Source organism: Rhinopithecus roxellana, chromosome 6 (genome assembly GCF_007565055.1).
Source record: "Rhinopithecus roxellana isolate Shanxi Qingling chromosome 6, ASM756505v1, whole genome shotgun sequence".
NCBI lineage: Eukaryota > Metazoa > Chordata > Mammalia > Primates > Cercopithecidae > Rhinopithecus > Rhinopithecus roxellana.
Genome location: NC_044554.1, coordinates 26,840,603 through 26,859,538, shown reverse-complemented (window position 1 = coordinate 26,859,538; position 18,936 = coordinate 26,840,603). Strand labels below are relative to the sequence as shown.

General features: G+C 38.2%; 1 protein-coding gene across 2 annotated transcripts in view; it reads right to left on the bottom strand.

The window, feature by feature from the left end:
- Window positions 1-238: 238 nt before the first annotated feature.
- Window positions 239-18,936, bottom strand: part of CFTR (CF transmembrane conductance regulator) — a 181,622-nt gene continuing 162,924 nt past the window's right edge. The window contains exons 24-27 of one of the 2 annotated variants that reach the window (XM_010389332.2): window positions 16,073-16,162; window positions 4,054-4,226; window positions 3,343-3,448; window positions 239-1,998 (exon numbers count right to left, since the gene is read on the bottom strand). In XM_010389332.2, coding sequence (XP_010387634.1) covers window positions 1,798-1,998; window positions 3,343-3,448; window positions 4,054-4,226; window positions 16,073-16,162 — 570 coding nt within the window. In that variant the 3' untranslated portion in view covers window positions 239-1,797. Of the gene's footprint in view, window positions 1,999-3,342; window positions 3,449-4,053; window positions 4,227-16,072; window positions 16,163-18,936 lie in introns of those variants that run through there. The other variant, XM_010389333.2, reaches the window with a different exon arrangement.

Genomic DNA, 18,936 nt, shown 5'->3' with positions numbered 1-18,936 from the left:
TAAAAGAACTGAACTGAACTTTAAAATGGTTAAAATGGAAATTTTTATGTTATGTATATTTTACCATAGTTTAAAAAGATAACTAAAAACTTCTAATTAGTGTCTTCTAATTCATGTGAGATTCTCAAAAGAGGCTATATCTAAAAGACAGATTCATGTTTCATGTTCCATGAAGCTTAGAGATTGGAGTAAGAGACTGACGAAACATGACAAGCGAACGCATCTCAAAACAACGAAGTTTCACACAAACGTATGGAGTTTATTGACAAGTGATATTTTCTTACAGTAATAAATATAATGCAATCTTCTTAAGAGTCAGGTTGGAGTTAGGAAGGCAGTGTACCCTTGATGGGAACAGTTAGACTGGTGGTATCATCTTTTTCAGAACTGCATCTAAGAGGGAACCTGTGTGCTGGCTGGGAATCATACAGCTATGGGAAACAACTGCATCAGCCCCAAGGCTTCCCTCCAGACCTAAAGGTGATTCATGGCCCCTGGTTAATATCACCCTAGGTTCTCCCCCATCCCAGTTTTAACATAATATATCATAAAAATAGCTAGTGCCATAAAAAGTCAACATTTCAAATATAAAAATTATTTTATACAAATATAATTCATAATTATTCTTTTAAAATACAGCATTGTTATATATGTTTGAAACATTATTAAAATAAATATTTCCTAGAGAAAAAATTTTGCTTCACAAAATTATAAAACAGAAGCATATAAAACTAATTCATGATTCGTGCGTCTTCAGGGTGTGGCTCATTCTCTCTTAGTGTAGACAGCATGAAGTACATACATCTAGCCTGAAAACATATCACTATCACCCTATATATCTAAATGCTTGGAATTCATGTGTATCTACCCACAGTGCCCATGGCCTATCTACTTACACACCCTCTACCTGGAGCTTCTGTGGAAAGAAGGGCTTTCCTGTGACAATTTGCACTAACATACTTTTCCAGTCAACCTCTAGTTCAGAGGTCTGTGAGCTTGTCATTTTCTGGAGTTTGGGAAAAGGCATATTAACTTCTTCATCAAGGGAACCATCCTGTCCCCTGTGTAAGACTGTAACAGCCCTTTTCCCAGGTAAGGAAAGTATTGTGATTATCTGAAATATCAAGATTGTTGGTAGACCTGGACAATCCTGATTTCCAGGATCTGGAAGTTCTCTTTCCTGACTGCTCACTAGATGTTGAATGGGGCATATTTTGATGTCCAGTCTTGTGGTTCCTGCAGTATTCTAATACTTGCTTGGAAATGAGATAGTTGGAATGCTTAGCAAACAATATAGTCGTGTTTCTAAACATCATGAGGAGAGGAAAGAAAAAGGAATACAAGCTTATATAAACCGCCTAAGTTTCCAGTTATCATTATTTAATCATAACCCTAAGAAGTATGATTTCAGTTCTTCTCCAACACTACAAATTAATGAGTTTCACTAGACAATAAGTTGATCAACTAGGCTGATTGACATTTATAGCTGCCTTTCCAATTACTAACACATGGCAAGGGTTTTCAGGAAAATCTGGCTCGCAAAACACAAGTGGTAAATCTTCAAGGATTTGAAGTACATTTCACACAATTTGACCATTGCCAGGAAGCTATTTATCCAGACCCATATCAGTGTCCTCAATTCCTCTTACCAAAATGTTTCTTTTTTTAAAAAATGTAATTCATCCTTGTTTTCTGAGGCAGAGGTGACTGTTCTATGAGCTCCAATTCCATGAGGTGACTGTCCCACGAGCTCCAATTCCATGAGCAAATGTCCCATGTCAACATTTAGGCTGCTCTCTAAAGCCTTGTATCTTGCACCTCTTCTTCTGTCTCCTCTTTCAGAGCAGCAATTTGGGGCTGAGACTTGCACTTGCTTGAGTTCCGGTGGGGAAAGAGCTTCACCCTGTCAGAGAGGCTGATGGCTTGCCGGAAGAGGCTCCTCTCATTCAGCAGTTTCTGGATGGAATCATACTGCCGCACTTTGTTCTCTTCTATGACCTAGGGAAATGTCTGTTAGTGAGATCTGGGACAGAAGGCAGGTCAGACTACAGCAGGGACAGAAACTGGCACAGGCTCAAAAGAAAATAAAAGTCAAAGAATGCAATGTCTAGAGCCTTGCATTTTGAACAATCAGGTATATCACATTTAACTGCTGTGTCCTTTTGCTCTAATGAGATTTTACCATCTGTGAAATTAGCTATGATTTTCTACTCAGCAGCTGGAAGATTCTTCAGGGAGGTTTAATGGAACTGAAGGTGCTTTGAAAACAAAATATTAGGTCCCTTATATATTACCTTAAAAATGAGTGTAAGTCTACAGCACCATAAAGTGTTGAACCTCTTCAACAGTGATCTGAAGCTTAAGAATTCCAGACTGGTCAGGATGTCCCTGAGTTTAATACACCTCCTTGGCTTGTTCAGGTTGAGCAAATCCAAGATCAGACAATAAAAGACTTTACTTAGATTACTGAACTTGTCCATGGCAGGGCAAGAGGTTGTGAGTCTGTCCCGCTAATTTGTTACTTCAAGCTTAGTGATAATCATGGTAATAATAAGCCTTCAGCAAGGAAACCATTTACCTCCAGGAGGCTCAAAAGCCTGAAGAGAAATGACGTGATACATCATCCTCAGAACTTCCTTGTGACTAAACCATAGGGAATTTGTAAACATCACTTGAAAGAATCTGTGACAGTTTTATTTTGTTTTAATAAAGACAGATGGGGCCTCACTATGTTGCCTGGACTGATCTTGAATTCCTGGCCTCAAGTAATCCTCCTACCTCAGCCTCCCAAAGTGTTGTGATTACAGACGTAAGCCACTGTGCCTGGCCCTGTGACAGTTTTTTAAGAACAGTGAGAAGGTGGTTGAGAAAGGTACTACCTGAACCCAAATCATGGCTAGAAAAATGAAATGTGCCTCTCAACTTTGTCATTAATACTATAAATTAGACTGCAAGACAACTAGGCCTGTCCCAGACCACATCCATGGGAGATTTAGTTATTGAAAGAATCATAAGGACCTTTTTAAAAATCTTAAACAGTAGAGTATTTTGTATGACTTGGTCCCCAAATAAAGGGCTCAAAAAGTATATATATATCCTATTTATAAATATAACTTAGTAATATGCTGCCATTTTAGATTTACTGTATTTCAACCTCACCACATGGCTCAGATCAAAGTGAAAAACTTGTGCGGCTATTTTGAGTAAAGCTGGATGGCTGTATGACACATATTTTTGAAAAGAACTTGTACATTGTTGCAATTTGCAGGAACTATCACACATGAGATTGTTATCAAGCATTACAAGGCAAACAAGATCTTAAGTAAAGTTATAAAGACTCACCAAAAATTGTTGGCATTCCAGCATTGCTTCTATCCTGTGTTCACAGAGGATTACTGTGCAGTCAGCAAATGCTTGTTTTAGAGTTCTTCTAATTATCTGGTATGTTCTAGAAAAGAAAGAAAATACCATACATAATATCACAGAACAGTAATTATCTGTATTTACCTTGATAATATGTCTATTGTTCTATTAAATTTATCTCTTTAAATTACTTCTTTCTTTAAGTTCTTTTCACATAATGTTGATATAGCATTAGCCACAATCAGCTTTTCAACCATGGGGTAGATTCTAAGTATCCATAAATAAACAGGACAAATATTTCGAAGAAACTTTTATAAATGAGTGTATTTTTCATTATGTAGATTCACCAGTACTTCTTTATTTGGGGCTATAAACATGCTTATGGTATAAATGGGATACAAAGGCAAATCATAAGGATCAGATTATGCCCATGTATTTAAAAATTTCATCATGTATTGACAAGGGGGAAGAGTTTGTATGAAACTAAAAACTATCTTCAGAAGAAAACGCAAGACTCTTAGATAAGGAAATAAGCATTTATGCTCATTTCCACTGGGCAATTATTTCATTTCCTGGGGGAGGCCCCCACTCACAGACATGATAGCCTAATAGAAATACGTGTCACCATGAAGCAGGCATAATGATTCTGTTCCTATTGTGCTATTAAGTAACAGAACTTCTGAAACTCACACTGGATCCAAATGAGCACTGGGTTCATCAAGCAGCAAGATCTTCGCCTTACTGAGAACAGATCTAGCCAAACACATCAACTGCTTGTGGCCATGGCTTAGGACACAGCCCCCATCCACAAGGACAAAGTCAAGCTTCCCAGGAAACTGTTCTATCACAGATCTGAGCCCAACCTGCAGTTAGAGAAGGTAGTTCAGATACCACAGAGTTAAAAACACTCAAGCAGTCGACATTCTAAAAATAAACACGGGAGTTCTGAAAGCTTATGTTTTTCATACCAATCCTTCTACCCCTACTACATGCCACCTATTTGACTTTGATTGAGCAAAAGTCTGCTTATAACCTTGACAGGTCTAAATAATCAGTCTATAACTTGTTTTCTCTTTGTACTTCATTCGTTAGGAAACTTTCAATGAGTGCCTGTTATGTGCCACGTATCCCAAAAAGTAGTAAGGAAACAATACGTGGTACATGGCTCTTGTGAGGCTCAGGGTTTATAAAGGTGTACATAAATTATTCCAACACAACTGAATGCATGCTGGAAAAGATAATATGTATACATTGCAGGTATGCCCTCTAGTATGACATCCTATGTAGACAGAAGATAGAATGCAGCATAAAGGATGGAGGTATGACATCATCCTTGGTGCTACCTTCCATCTTCTACTCTGTCATGATTGAGGACAAAAGATAGCATAAAATAATCAACTGTGGGGTTTTTAAATTACATATGGAAAATTGCTATTCATCTCTTGAATTCATAAAAACTAACCGTAACAAATAGATAAAAGTATGAAGTAAAAAATACTGGAGTTAAAATAGTGGCATAACACTAGGACATATAAAGCCTCTTAGATATTGGGGTAGAAAATGAGGGCTGTATTAGGGTCAATTACTTTTTTTAAGCTAGACAGTAAAAGTAAAGTTTGAAAATGCAAATGAGATATAGAAACCCATTCTATTAATATATGACAGTTATTGAAGTATTGGATCAAAATATGACAGTTATTGAAGTATTATAAGAATAATCTTATCGATTATTCAAATAAATATGCATTAAATGTTTATTTTTGGCAAGTACTCCTGAGTGTATGAAGGCCAAAGAGATATACAGATGATTGTCTCCTGCCCTTGAGAAGTCTAGAATTTAGTATCAGGAGGTAAGATGGGCTCCCACCTGACTGTAATGGAGAATGAGACAATGGCCTCAGAAAGAATCTTATGATTTCAGAGTTAAATTCAGAAATGGCCAAAAACACTGTGTTTGTTCATAAAAAATTAACTGTGTGTCCATCATCTTACCAGGAGATTTTAAGCCTCTTTGATATTGGGGTAGAATATGAAAGTTGTGTTAGGACTAATAGCTTGATTTTTAAGCTGGATAGGAAAGAAATAAACAAACAAAACACATTTGAAATTATATTGCACATGATACTCCTTTCCTTGATTGTTTTTTCATTAAAGTAATCTCACCTTGTGGAAATTAATTAAAGTTTGAGAAGAGTTTCTGGTATGGTAGGAAATGTAAGCACATTTATTCGACAAGGGGGACTATCTGATGTATCCCCGAAGACTCAAACATAAAACTTAGAAATACAGGTGCTGAGAATATGAATAAAGGGCATTGGGCAGGGAGTTGGAGGACCTGTGTCTTTCTTTGTGCCTTCAACGTTTTTTATTGTTTCAGTCTATGAAGCTAGGCTGCTATGGTCTATCTTTTTTAAAAAAACAAAAATAAAATCCCTCCCTTGTTTCTAGGTTCTCCTTTAGCTATCATTCAACATCTGCCCATTTAGTCATCTAGAAATCTCAAGAAATTAATGTGCATCTGTCGTCTCTACTGCTTCACACCACGAGAATTTTTCTTTCTTAAAACATCTATTCCTTGGCTTAAGAGAAACCACACACTCTATGGCCATTTCTTCCTATTGTCATGTGTGAACAACTCTCCCTCTTCCTGCCCCCTTGAATATTAGTCTGTTATTTCCAACTCTCCAGACTCTCCTCTGAGATCCCAGTCATTTTCAGGGAATTGAGGACCACCTATAAGCTAATAATTTTCAAATCTTTATCTCAATTCCTAGACTTCTTCCAATTGCTTTATAAATCATTCTCCTTCTTACCAACTCTATTACAGTGACCCCAGTCTGGGTCATCATCATCTCTTAGGCATCCTTCTACAAATCTCAATTAGTCAAATTGCGAGTGCACCATACAAACACCCCAGGGATCTTCCAAAGATGTAGGTTTGACCATATCACTTCTGTTTTAAATCCTATGGTAGTTCTCCTCCTGGTGGAATAAAATCTAAGGTCTCTCACCTTAGATGAGGCATCTAAGGCATCCAAATGGATGAGGCATCCAAATGGAGCCCCCTTCACTCTTATTCCCAGCAGCACCAAACATCTTGTAGTTCCCTAAACACCTTGATACTCTCAAGTGATGCCATTGCTAAGCCTGACATATCCTTCTGAATATCCCTGATCATCTCTTAAGGCATTCAACCAGGCACCTGGTGATAGTAGAATTTGTGCAAATTTCCCTTGTTAGACTGTAAGCTTCTTGAGGGTAAAAATGTGCTCTTCAGCTCTGTGTTCCTAATGCCAGTCCTGGGTAACTATCAACCTCAAATAATTCATTCATTTATCAAATAGGTACTGAGCTCCTAGAATGTGGGTGGCCAAACAAAACAGAGTTTTGATGAATAATAAATGAATCAAAACTTAAGGATGAATGAATGAGCACTGGCTTAAGCTCTGCCATTGTAAAATGACATGTAAAGTGACATATCACTTTGCACGTGAGTATTTAAGATGCTATAAATTTCCCACAAAATCAAATTATAAAATTAAAAGTTCCCTAACACTGACAGAAATGATAGTACTTTAGATCAATCAGCAGTATTTGAAGGGGTTTTTTTCCCCCCAGTCAAATTAACCAGCAAGAAAGGTCTAGCTAAAGACTGGAGCTCTAGAGTCAAACAGTCAGCTTTGAATCTGCCCTCTTCGGCTCATTTGCTGATGGTATCAAGTGCATTATTTTAAGTCTCATTTATCTCATATGTAAAAAAATGGAGAAAATAATAATATTGATGTCAAAGGGTTGTTATGAGGATTACCAGAGATAATTTGTGGAAAGCGGCTCCCACAGAGTATGGCACATGGTAAGTACCTAATGTACAGTAATTATTAGTATTATTGGAGCCTGGGCAACTCCAAGGACATGGGCTCGGTAACTGAAACACTACCTTTGTGTGACAACAGCTTTGTAAAAATTTTCCTTCACAAGTTGCCTTGGGAAGTAAATTAGCAGGAAGTACTGCAATACTGTGAAGTTAGTGATGGCCATAGTAACAGGGTGGAGATTTTGGTCAGAATGCAGTACGCTCCCTCTAGATTCACACTAGTCATACACTGATTTCCTAAGGCCATACTAGGAAAGCTGTCTGACTGTCTTAGACTTTGCACTTGTGGCAAAGAGCGGAGCAAAGTATGTTTTTCCCCAGATGAAATTCTTTATTAGAAGTAAATAATTACATAAATTTATATACAACTGTCAATATTTAGAGAATAGAATTTTTAAAGTGAATGACACTAAAACTGACCAATGCAGGGGATATTTTGCAATATTCCTATCTCACTGTTTCATTCACTATGAAGTATAGTAAAAAGCTTTTTAGAATCATCTTCATTAGAGAAAAGTCAACATAGTTAATAAAACTTAAAATTGAAGTCAGTAAACATTTGAGAAATTTATTAAGTATCTATTTTCTGCCAGACATGGTAATAGGCTTTGGTGAGATAATGGAAAGCAAGATAGATTAGTAATTGTTTTTGAAAAGTACAAAGTTATTGTTACCAATCATATGTGCTGATAAGAATTCTCCTACGGATCTTTTGGATGTAAATGACTGCTTAGTCATGTAGTCCTTCAACTGGCTCTTAATGAGAGTTTATTAAATTCTAGGTACTCTGACAGACCCAAGATTCAAAGATGAGTAACAGGAGGCTCTGCCTTAAAGGAAATTATGGTCCAAAAGGGGAGAAAAATAGTAAGTGGAAAATTACTGTTCAAAGAGATAAGCACTATGGGCAAAAAACAAACAAACAGGAAATTGCTAGAGATCGTCTGATTTAGTGATCTGTGGCAGCAGAATCCTTTATCCTTTAAATATGTATATATATGCACACACACACTCACACATATATATTCCCAATATAATCTTTCTTTTTCTTCTCTTTCTCTTTCTTTCCTTCCTTCCTTTCTTTCTTTTTTTTTTTTTTTTGAGACAGAATCTTGCTCTATTGCCCAGGCTAGAGTGCAGTGATGCGATGTGGTCTCACTGCAACCTCTGCCTCCCAGGTTCAAGCAATTCTCCTGCCTCGGCCTCCTGAGTAGCTGGGATTACAGTGCCTGCCACCATGCCCAGCTAATTTTTGTATTTTAGTGGAGACGGGATTTCTACATGTTGGCCAGGCTGGTCTTGAACTCCTGATCTCAGGTGATCCATCCACCTTGGCCTCCCAAAGTGCTAGGATTACAAGTGTGAGCCACTGAGTCCAGTCCCCAATATAATCATTTTAACACTATCATTAGAAACCATTTTTCAATAAATTAAAAAAAAATATGTACAAACTTTAGCTCAGTCCTGTCCAAACTAAGAAGACTTCAAAATTACTGGAATCTAAAGTTTTCTAATTATTTTCATTATAACCTAGCATTAAAAATAAATAAATAGAAACATCAACAGTTTGTAAATATAAAGAACTTTAGGAAAAATAATTTGCCAGCTTCATGCTAATGAGCTAATAAGTAGTATATACTTCCCAAACTGCTGTGAAAAAAGAAGAAATTTTGTTTTGTAACATGTTAAACTAAAAAAAAAAAGTGTCTAAGAGTTTGTAAAGGATTCAAAATGTTGACTTTTGCTATTGCCGTACTCTGGAATGTTATTATGGAGCAAGAGTTTGCTCTTGTGACAGAGAAACATGAAAAAAAATCATAAAAGTGAATTGCGGTTTTACTGAATAATCCATAAGTGACAGTTATAAAAATAGACACAGTCAACTCCTTTTGATACTCTGTTTGCTACTCTGTAGATTTTTCAGGGTAAATTTTCAACTTACAAGGCCACTATTTCTGCTATTTAGCTTGTTTTCTAAAATACCTTACTATCAATGAGTAAGGATGGAAACTATTTTATAAGTAATTGAAAAAGCAAACAATTACCCAAAAAGTCTTCATTCCAAAATCAACAGACATTGTACTTAGATTACGGACAACCCTGAGATAGCCCACAGGGGTGATGCAGCTCTGTTCCCGCATCTGCCAGCTGTCCCAGTCAAGGCCCTCAGACATCTCAAGGCTCTGAGTCCTCATTTTAAAGTGAGGATGGTAATACCTGCTGTGTATCAATCATAAGGCTATTTCCATGATCTATTACATATGAAATGAAAGAACGCCTTATTCATTCAACGGATATTTATTGAATACCATCCGTGTGTGCAAGACTACTCTAGGCACTGGAAATACCACAATGAATAGGATAGAATCCCTGACCTCCAGGAACTTCCACTCCAGTAGGGGACATGGACAAGTTAAAAAGTACATCTCCAGCCAGAGTGAGAAATGCTATGAAAGGGGTGGAGTTACAGGGTACACCTAAGAAACTGAGACCTGGAGTGTCAAGGCAGATTTTTGGAAAGAAGTGATGTGTAAGGAAAGGCCTGAAAGATGGTAGAAGCAGGCAGTGAAGGGCTGGGGAGTTTCCCAGGTGGAGAACAGCATGTGAACAAAAAAGCCTCTGCAGAACAGAAAGCACATGTGCTTTAGAGAACCAAAGAACTTCAGTATAACTGAATCATGGGAAGTAAGGGGAAGTTGGGCAGTGAGTGTAGAAAGCCAAACAAAGATGAAATCATGAAGGACCTGGTAAGCCACCTTAAGCAGTGTGGACTTAGTCCAGAAGGCATTAAGGAGCCATATGAAGGGAAGAAACAAGTGATCAGATGTGGGGTTTGGAGAGATCACCAGAGCTGCAAAGAGCAGAATGAACTGTTGGGGGTCGATGAGGGCAATGAGCCAGGAAGCTATTTCAGAAATTCATGCAAGTGTTAATAGTGGTGTCAGGTGGAAATGAAGAAAAGTGAATATATTCCAGATACTCCCGAGGGACAGCATTGACAGGATGTGGCATGTGGGTACCCGTGGAGGAACTTGAGAGTGAAAGATGAGTCCCAGGTCTTGGCTTTGGGAAACTGGAGGGTGGGATGTCATTCAGTGGAATTAGGAACACAGGACAGGTATGTGGTGGGGCAGGGAAGGAACACAATCATAGACATAAGGTGCTTTTCATATGCTGAGATATCAGATGGAAAGCTCTGGGAACAGGCAGATATGGAGGTCATCAAAATAGAGATATTAGTTAAAGCCAAAAGGACACATGAAATTTCCCAGGGAAATTAAGTAAAGTGAGACAAGAACTAGGATTCTGTCAAACACCATTTAAAGGATGACCAAGTAAAGTCCAGATTAAAAAAAAAAACATGATTATAGTTACTTTTACTTGGTACCTATATTTGCTTGGCACTGCACTGGGCCCATTTTACATGTAAACTTGAAAAGTCACAACAATCCTACCAATTTATGGGGCCACAATGCCAGAAGTCTATTTGTTTTTCTCTCGGGATTCAGTTTCTTTTAAAATTCTCTTTTGTCTACACAGCTGGTAATTTCAGTTTGGCACCAATCTTGGAGAGAAGCTGTCTGGGCCTAAGCTGTTTTGGGATGTGTAAATTAAACTATCCAACTTCTAGGTCTTAGAAACTCTCTTTCCTTCCTTTGGTCTTGCTTTAAATTCCCCCATCAAATGATAGGGCAGAGTGCCATGGTAAAGGTCTGGACCCAGGAAATAAGGAAAAAGGAGGCTGTCTGGACCAGCTTTGGTTCTAAGTCTTCCAGCTAGTAACTAGGCACAAGTCCTCATGGCTTCATGAGATGCAGTCCAGATCAGCAAGGATAAGATTCTACACTGGAGTTGGAAGCCAAGTCCAAGCTAGAAATAAAGCATTTCTTGGCCTGGAATTGTCACTGTATATATTTTTAATTTCCATTTGGGATAATGGAGAATTATGTAGGAGGTGCTGCTGGGATAAGATTCAGGTATTTAGCTATTTGTCATTATTCTGTTCATTTACCTCTAGAGATACTGGTCATGGCAAGGACACAGAGAGGACTAAGTGAGATGACATACATCCTGGTTTGCCCCGGAAAGTCCTGCTTTACACTGTTGTCATAATGTCCTCTTCCAGTTTAGTGTTTGACATGCCCAAAAATGTCCTGTTTGGACAAATTATATTATCAACTGTATTAGACTAAAGCCTAGGCCTTGTGACTTTGAAACCCAAATGCCTTTTCTGCTTCTCTAGGCTGATACTTGCTTATTTGTATGCTGCTAGCAGGCTTCCTCCTCAAAAACCTATCACTACAACTCAAAAAAGCACACTACTACTCAACAAAAACTCAGCACTTCTACTCAAAGTGCTCACGACATTAAAGTTAGACTAACATCATCATCTTTGTGAATAGTGAATTATTAAAAAGGAGAACAGTAAAAATATAAATCTAAATATGAACTGATTAAATAAAAATCTAAACAGGTAAAAATTTTGCATTATATTAGTATTTAAAATCAAAACCACAGGCTCTAAGATTTTAGATTATACTTATGATCCTGCTTTCCTGTAAATTTTATTTTGATTTGGCAATACTTAGAGATTTCATAAAGGCTAATGTCTTCCCTCCCAAGTTTCTTTCCCATTGCATTGTGTTCCTATAGTGCATTCTCTGAAGTCACATCAAAGATCTTAAAATGTGTCACTTGCAATTTAGTTAATGTTTTCTTTAAAGCCCCTGTGTTTGTTGGGTAATAAGGAAACTTTGATAATGAAAACGGTTAATCTAAGTACATTTTATTAGGGGCATGTTAAGGTTGGGCACTCAACGGGTAAGTGTTTAACACTCACAGGCATTTCAAAGCTCCTGGCAAGGTCCACTGTGAAGGGAGGCAGAAAAGGGAAGAACATTTGAGATAAACAGAAATTGGGCTACAAGGACCAAAAGTGCTAACAGTGGGATACAGTTGTTCTCTAAGAAGACCTTTTGAGGCTGATCATTTTAGGTCCCCTGAACCTATTCTGCTTCTGCCACAATCCAGACTTTTGGACTTAAGTTTAATAAAACAAAATAATTTATGTTCCCCTTTTCTTTAATATAATGCTTATATTTTTAAAATTATAAGTTTATAGCTAGAGTATTCTGTTAAAGAAACCGAGAATTTCTCCAGCTCTTCTCCCCACCAAATTCCTCTGTCTAATGCCCTCAATTATAATGAACCACCTGTTGGATAAACATAAGGTGTTATTTAGACAATTTTATTCCATTTTAGTTAATATATTTCCTATATAATGTCCTAATGCTTCGAAGGATGGCATATGCCTCATCTAGGTCATGTGGCATTTTGCCTGGCAGTGCTCATAGCCACATACCCAAAGGCAGACGATTCCTGGTGACTTCCAAAGAAAACTATAGTCATTTGCAGGTGCTCTAGAATGAGCATCACTCTTTTGTGCTAAACCTACGTTTCCCAGAGAAGTATATCAAGTCAAACCAAAGCCTCCTTCTTGTAGTGGAGAGCTTCAGAACTCAGATAGAGAGTAGATGAGAAGGTGTGGAGAGATGATACCTTATACTGGGAATAATCCCAGTGTAGTGGAGTTGCCTGGGTCTCTTCTAATTCATGTTTCATTGATGCACATTGATTAGGGAAGGACAAAGTAGTGCTATCTATGGGGTTTGCTATAAACTGAACTCTTCTGTCCCCCTGCCAAAGTCATATGTTGAAATCCTAACTTCAAAGATGATGGTATTAGGAGGTGGGGCCTTTGGGAGGTTATTTAAGTCATGAGGGCTCTACCCTAAACCCATGATTTGGATTAGTGTCCTTATAAAATACATCCCAGAGAGCCAGCCTGCCCACTCTTCTGCCATGTAACAACACAGTGAGAACACAGACATCTGTGAGGAAGCAGGCCTTCACCAGACACAAAATCTGCTGCCACCAGATTTTGAACTTCCCAGCTTCCAGAACTGTGAAAAATAAATTTTACTGTTGTTTATAAGACATCTGGTCTATAGTATTTTGTTGTAGCACCCTAATGAACTAAGACAGAATATTGGTACTAGGATCTGGGTATGGCTGTAACAAATACTCAATGTGGAAGCAGCTTTGGAACCAGGTAATGAGTAGAGACTGGAAGAGTTTTCAGGTACATGCTAGAAAAAGCCTACATTGCTGTGAATGGACAGTTAAAGGCAATTCTGGTGAGGGCTGCGGAGAGGAGAGCTGTGGAGAAAGCTACTGTCTTCTTACTGAATACCTAAGTGGTCATGAGCAGAATGTTTGCAAAAATGTGGACGGTAAAGGCCCAATCTGATGGGTTTTCGGATGGAAATGAGGAACACGTTATTGGGCAATGGAGGAAAAGCTATCCTTGTTATAAAATGTCAAAGAACTTGGCTGAGCTGTTTGTGTCCTAGGGTTTTGTGGAAGGCAGAACATGAAAGCAGTGAAATTGAATATTTGACTGAGGAAATATCCAAGCAAAGTTGAAGGAGCACCTTAGTTACTCTTGACTGCTCATAGTAAAATTCAAAATGAGAAATGACTTTAAAATGGAATTATTGATCAAAAGGGAAGCAGAACTTCAAAATTTGGAAAATTCTCAGCCTATCCATATTGTGAAAGATGAGAAAGCCTGCTCAGGAGAGAATACAAAGGTTGTGGCCAAATTTGATAAGGAGATTACTACGGACTAGCCATCTCAACAGAAACTAGGTGCTATGCATTAAGACAGTGGGGATATTAGTCAGCCACCTAAACAGAAGCCAGAATTTATAGTCCAAGACAATGGAAGAATGACTCCAAAGCCATTTGGAAATCTTCCAAGCTGCCTTTCCCATCATAGGTTCAGAGTGCAGAAGCCTGGGGTGGGGCAGAAAGATTTCAAAGGAGGGGCTACAACTGCCCCGTGCCACCTCACACTGCAGACTTCACATTGCCACCTCACATTGTAGACTTTACATTGCCACCTCACACTGCAGTGTTTGCTCCTGTATTAGCCCATTTTCACACTGCTATAAAGAGATTAGGTAATTTATAAAGAAAAGAGGTTTAACTGACTCACAGTTCTGCATGGCTGGGTAGGCCTCAGGAAACTTACAATCATGGCAGAAGAGAGAGAGTTATGTCTTACATGGTGACAGGCAAGAGAGAGGGTGTAAGAGCAGGGAAAACTGCCTTATAAAACCATGAGAACTCACTCACTATCACATGAACAGCATAGGAAACCACGCCAATGATCCAATCACCTCTCACCAGGTCCCTCCCTCAACACATGGGGATTATGAAGATTATAATTCAAGATAAGATTTGGGTGGGGACACACCCAAACCATATCAGCTCCCCACACTCCATTGCTAAGCATCTCCACCACCCTAGGTGTAGCTCTAGCACACTCCAGGGCTCATGCACTACTCTCAGCAAAACTGTAGGGGGATGGCTGCCTCCACCTAGATTTCAAGAACTCAGAGAGTCACAGGGCCCAGGTAGAGGCCCAGGGATGAGGTCGTCACATAGAGCTCACAGTAGGGCAATGCCCAGTGGAGCTATGAAGGAGGGGCCACCTATGCAATCGAGACCAGTAGAACCACCAGGCATGCAATTGCACACTCAGGGAGCCATAGGTGTGGGATTGGAGCACAGACCTGCCACAAAGAATGAGACACTCAAATCGATGAAGATAGAGCCTCCACCCCAGTGTGTCCAGAGGTGAGATACCACTCCAGTGAGCCTGGAGAGCAAAGCACAACAAATTATTCTCAAGCCTTAAAGTTTTAGACTTATAGAGACCTGTCACTCCTTTTTTCTTTTCTATTTCTCTTTTTTGAAATGGGACTGTCTAGCCTGTGCCTGTTTCACCATTTTATTTTGAAAGCACATAATAGGCTTGATTTCACAGTTTCATAATTGGAGAGCAATCTGCCTAAAGATGAATCACACCTTAAGTCCCACTCTACCTGATTTAGCTGTTTGTGCTGATTTAGATGATATTTAGATAAAACCTTGAACTTCAGCCTTGTAAGTTGATGCTGGAACAAGTTAAGACTTTGGGGGCTATTGGGATGGAATGAATGTATTTTGCATGTGAAGAAGACATGAACTTTGGAAGTCAGGAGTGAAAAGCTATGGTCTAAATATTTGTGTCCCCCCACCCCCTCAAATTCATATGTTAAAATCCTAACCCCCCAAGGTGATAGTATTAGAATGTGGGACATGTGGGAGGTGATTAGGTCATGAGCACAAAGCCCTCATGATGGGATTACTGCCACTGTGAAAAAGATCCCAGAGAGGTCTTGCCCCTTCCATTACATGAGGACACAGCAAGAAGGCACCATCAATGAACCAGGAAGTATGCTCTCACCAGACAACAAACCTGCTGGCACCTTGACCTTTGACTTCTCAGCCTCCAAAGATTGCTTATAAGCAGCTCAGTCTTTGGTATTTTATTTTAACAGCCCAAATGGACCAAGATAAGGCCTGATGGTTGGAGCCCTACTACTGAGGAGAGAAGCAGGTCCAATCAAAAATACCTGTTGCTCCAGGTATGTTAGGGTACTCCATTTTAAAGCTGTGCACAGAAATACACGCACACAAAGTGTATAGAATGATCTCAGCCATATCAACCATTTGTGTTGGTATGAGTTACCTCTTTCAAAATCATTTCAGTTAGGGGTAGGTCCAGTCAAAAGTACCTGTTGCTCCAGGTATGTTAGGGTACTCCATTTTAAAGTTGTGCACACACATACACACACATAAAAGTGTAGAATGATGTCAGCTATATCAACCATTTGTACTGATATGAGTTACCCCTTTCAAAATCATTTCAGTTAGCAGCCTTACCTCATCTGCAACTTTCCATATTTCTTGATCACTCCACTGTTCATAGGGATCCAAGTTTTTTCTAAATGTTCCAGAAAAGATAAATACTTTCTATAGCAATAAAGAAAAGAAGAAAAAAGTATGAATAACCTAAATATCTTTTTATTTTTCCCTTATTGTATTGTAAAATATTTCAAGTGAAAAAATATTTTAAAATAAGAAACACCCGTGTACTTACCATCCAGTTCTCTCAAATTTTAATATTTTATCATGTCTGCTTTGTATCATACTTTTAAGAAACAAATATTACAGCAATATTTGGAGTCCCTTGTGAACATTTTTCTAATCCCAATGTCTTTAGAATAAATAAATTGAGATAATTGTTAATTGTAGAATATTAAAAAATTTTAGTTCTAGCAAGATTCCTTATTACAAGCAAACGTAATATAAAATTAAAAAGTAAAAAAAAAAAAAAAAAAACAACAACAACCAGTAAGTTTATGAGTTATAATTAACTTGGTAGAACAAATTCTTAGTTTGTTAATATATTTCTTTGAATTTCTCTGATAAGCCTAGCTTCCTAAGGGATTTTGAAATTTCTTTAACTTATGCTTATTCAAATGCACATGTTTATCTGATCTATAAACCAAGTATCTGATCAGACAGGCACAAGAGAGAGCCTCAACTTAGAAATCAGTGGAAAAGTAGAAGTCAAATATTTGCTTAACTGAATGCATGTTCCTGGTAAGGAACAAAATGACAATCTAATTCCTTGCACGGAGCATTGCACAGCTATCACTCTGAGACATCTACTTACCAGATCACCATCTGCTTAGGTCTGCCTATATTATTTTAAAATATCTTAAAAGAAAATCACTGTCTCATTGGGGAATGCCGATGCAATAACAATGATAATATTTAGTTCTCTGTGCATAGGGGTGAATTGAAAATAATATTTTTGATATTAACATTTAGAATAATTTTTTTAATCCTTTTTTCTTTTGTCTTTGGTTAATAACATCCATTAAGGGGAATTAAGAATGAAATTTCTTGAAGTGTAGTTTTTACCAATTTCCTTTGAAATGAGAATATTCAGTGGCCATCTGGTCCACAAGGAACCACACAAGGCAAGTCAATCCCCAATTAATGGTGTCTGTGTCTCTCAGGCAGGAGAGTATCCTCAGCAAGGCAGCCAAGTTTACTGAGGGTCATGTTAGAAACGTCATACCCTGGGGCATACCTTATGACTTAAAGAAAAAGTTGTTGTCACATGTCTCAGGAACTCTCTAGAGAGGTCAGCTAGGACCCCTATGCCGATATTTCTCAACCTACATCAAAATCACCTTCCTGAAAGGTACCTAGATTGTTTTACAGAGGTGAATATAAGAGATGAGCATATGACTCATAGGATCATAAGATATGTGATGGATATGTTTGTGTATCCACCTCTAAACTTCTATTTAAATAAAAGTAATGTCTGAATAAACTGAAGAGAGTAGACAAAGGTCATTATTGGAGAATTCTGAAAAACTAAAGAGAATTAAACAAGGAGCAGTGCTGAGAACTTGAGTCAGTTCATTATTTAAGCAATTGGATTTATTTAGTATATAAAGTTAAAAAGCCTTGCCGATAGAATTTTGCCATTTGCTGTTTTTTATATATTTTTCATTTTATATTGTGGTTCTTTAAATAAAAGGTTTCTAGCATTATAGAGAAGAACAGGAAATTATAATTGTAAGGTTTAACCAAGTATCAAACAATGTATTACCTGCTACAGAAAAGTTATCTCCACCAAAAGGATGGGACCCATAGCTCCCATTTATGGCAGACTTACTATGAACCATGTCCTGGGACAGGCTCATTCTATATGTTATCTCTTTCAATCTTCATGTCAACCTCATGAGGTAAATCCTATTATGTACCTGAAGAATCAGCAGGTTGGAGAAGGTAAGTGACTTGTCCAAGGTCATTTAGCTAGGAGATAGTAGGAGTTGGAATTCAAACACAGAAGTGTTTATCTCTAAACTTGTGCCCCTCATCACGACAGCAAAATGGCTCAAGTCCTTTGTGGACCATTTTTTCCTTCCTATTTAAAGCTCAGGAAAGATTAAAGGTTGGCAGCAGTAGTCTGATGGATGCATAAAGAGTCCATTAGTGCTCAGCAGCATATTCTTTATTTAGACAATTATCCATCCCTCTGGTCACAGGCTCAGTTCCTGGAGAGATTAGCTTCCTCTTCCTACGCAGGACCTGAGCTGAAGGGTTTTATATGGGCTACAGCTTCATTATAACTTTCAAGGAGACTTACACATTCAATGGAAGCACACAAACTGAAATGGAATAATGGCATTATCATGGAGGACTGCGGGAAGATGGTGGCGGGAAGGCCAAAGATGTTACAGCATCAACACAGACACAGAGTTATGAAAGGCAATGTGGCTTGCAAAGATGTTGTAGTAATGCAGTTCTGGCCTGGAAGGCATGTCTACGAACAGGAACCCAGCCTCTTTGATCCTCCATGTTTTATGAAATAGGGAAATGCTACCTTTCTTCTCAAAGCTACTCTACCCCAGGCTTTATCATCTCAGTGTATGGTACCTTCATTTCCTCAATCCAGAAACTTGGGAGTCATTCATGACTTATCTTTCTCCCTGATCTTCCCAAATAAAATTAATTATCAGTCCTATCTGGCGCAAGGCAAGAGCCTCCTAATTAATTTCTTTCCTTTCACTCTTGCATCTCTTCCCATCCATTCTCATTCAGCAATCAAAGCAATTCACTACAACAGAAATTAGAACATTTCATTGACCTTTTAACAAACCTTCAAAGGTCTTCCACTACACTCAGGCCTTTAAGATGGCCTACATGACCCTACATGTTTTAGC